The sequence below is a fragment of the Pteropus vampyrus genome, unplaced genomic scaffold (genome assembly GCF_000151845.1).
Source record: "Pteropus vampyrus isolate Shadow unplaced genomic scaffold, Pvam_2.0 Scaffold52, whole genome shotgun sequence".
Classification (NCBI taxonomy): domain Eukaryota; kingdom Metazoa; phylum Chordata; class Mammalia; order Chiroptera; family Pteropodidae; genus Pteropus; species Pteropus vampyrus.
This window is the reverse complement of record NW_011888833.1, coordinates 3,298,740-3,301,089: the sequence shown is the minus strand read 5'-3', so window position 1 is coordinate 3,301,089 and position 2,350 is coordinate 3,298,740. Positions and strand designations below refer to the sequence as shown.

The 2,350-nt window shown below is 41.7% G+C and overlaps 1 protein-coding gene across 1 annotated transcript in view; it reads left to right on the top strand.

The window, feature by feature from the left end:
* CDK8 (cyclin dependent kinase 8) overlaps positions 1-2,350 on the top strand; it is a gene marked incomplete at its 3' end in the record, with an annotated part of 85,731 nt that overhangs the window by 63,850 nt on the left and 19,531 nt on the right. Inside the window, exon 5 of the mRNA XM_023530712.1 lies at positions 573-630. Coding sequence (XP_023386480.1) covers positions 573-630 — 58 coding nt within the window. The remainder of the gene's footprint in view (positions 1-572; positions 631-2,350) is intronic.

The following is a 2,350-nucleotide window of genomic DNA, read 5'->3' as shown; positions in this document are numbered from 1 at the left end:
TCACTTCGAATTTTAACTTCCTTTTTTATTTAAAAACAGTCTCAAAACGGGTCAGGTCATGGGAGAGTCCTTTTACTTTGTTAACTCGTTTAAAAAAGACTTTATTCAATTGATTTCACTCTAATCGATTTGTTTAAACATAGATCCATACTTCGCAGTTTCCACAAAACGGTATCAGACGGGTCCTTCCCTGTAAATGACTTTGCTACTTGGCGTGAAATCACCTTCGAAAATTCGTTGTCCCTTAAAGTCCTTATATAAGGATGTTTTATATAATCGAAAGAGTTAAAAGGGACCACATATTATAACTTTCTGTCGGAGGGTCCAGTCACCGAGACATGAAAGGGACAGGACGCGCGTTAGCTCTGCCTCAGTGCTGGGCCCGCGTGAAGGCTGCGGATGGCTTGGCACATGTGCGCGTACAGTTTCTTTGGTGACTTCCTGTGTTTGATTTTAATTTTTGAGTAAATGAGGTTTTTTTTAAAAGGTGAATTTGTGTTATATTGGCATATTGTCTATTTAAAAGAAACCACTACTGTCTACTGAAAAAAAACACTATTTTGTTTCCACAGAAACCTGCTAATATTTTAGTTATGGGTGAAGGTCCTGAGCGAGGAAGAGTAAAAATTGGTATGTTATATCTTTGATAAGTCGCAGTGGAGCACTCTTTTAAGACTTTTGCAGGCAGCTGTATCACTTCTAATTTTCGCTTTAATAATATGCATATATTCATGTACTTCCATGTGATCGAAACCATTTTTAAAGAGTATACGTTCAAAGTGAAAAGCGTTTCACACTTTTCAAGGTGTCAGACAATCTTTAGAGACTAAAGTGTTCTAAGTATAAAGTAAGCCACGCAGGTTTCTTAGAAACCTTTCTTTGCCTTCATTAAAAATAGCCCGTGGAGGTGAGTGGCTTCTACCCATGTTAGTCGCCAGCCTCACCGTTAGTCCCAATCATACCACCGGCTCTGTCCACCTGGGCAAGATCAGATCAGAACACGTGCCTCTGTCAACCTCATCTAGATTAGGAGTTACCAGCGCGGGCGACCACTGAGGCCAGCCGGGCCCAGAACCGTAAGTTCTAGCAGGCCTGCCTCAGGGCCGGCCCTGCCCGCTGAGAAAATGACCGAGCGCCTCAGTCTTGGCACATTTCCCAATAGCTTCATTTCCTTTCGTATCAGAGCAAAACTTTGCCCCCTTCTGGTCTGATAACCTATGAGGATAGAAGTAAATTAATTTATCCTAACTGCTTATTTTCATTGTCATTCCCAAGTTGTGTTTGTCACATTTATTTAGTTTGCTTTGGGTGCGGGCGGGAGAAATACTGTAACTGAACTGTATTAATTCAAAGGCAGCAGGATGGTGGGAGTATTTTTTTAATGAAGTAAATAGTAATTTCCGATTGCATGACTTACTGTGAATTAGAATTATCAGCTGATTTTTACCATGTCACCAGCAAAGAAAACCGTAGGTGTTTCTAACCCTTCTTCCCTCTCCTCCCCTAAAATTCCCCAAATCTCACTTCCCACGGTCAGTTAAGACTCAGGGTACTCTCATGCCGTATACACATTCGTCAGTAGTGGGGACATTTGACGCGCCTCGGAGCGCTCCTGGCCACAGCCGGCCTTGGAGAGCCGGGCCTGGCAGGTCCTCACGCGTGCCTTTAAAGGGTTTGTCCAAACCAGTTTGGTAGCATCAAATTCAATCGTAAGTTCAGTGTAGACAAAATATGGAAGACCCAGCCGAACAGTAGTTATACAGATGTGTTCTTCACTGCGAGGTCCGGGGAAAAGTTTGATGGTAAGGCAGTCTAGTTTGGAATTCTACTTCCGTGTAATGTGTGGGGTGGCGGCAGGTTTGGGGGACACTAACGGCTTAAAGCAGTCACATCTAAGAAGAAATATTAGTTCTTCTTTAAACCAGTATTTAGTAATCCGACTCATAGTATTAATTCTTTGCCAAATTTCTGTGTTGTTTTTTTTAGCCTCCGTAATTGAGTAGATTAGACTAGGGTCTGCTTCATTAAAAACGTGTATCAGTAGAACAAAACGAAACACTCACTCTTGGTGGATGAATCTTGAAATTTTTGAGTAGGTGGGACGATAGCGATTGTTTATTCAACATGTATTTGGCAAAAGCTATGGGTAATGATTCCCTACTTGATACTGAAAGGGATAAAGAGATGAAAAACACAATTTTTGCCTTTAAGAAGATTACAGTGTAATAGGATAAACAGCCATGCCTGAATAGCTACACGACATGTAAAATACACCTCGTTAAATGCCACGCACTGTATCTCAGCATAGCTCCAGCTCTGAGACACGAGTTACGACATCTGTCAAATCGCT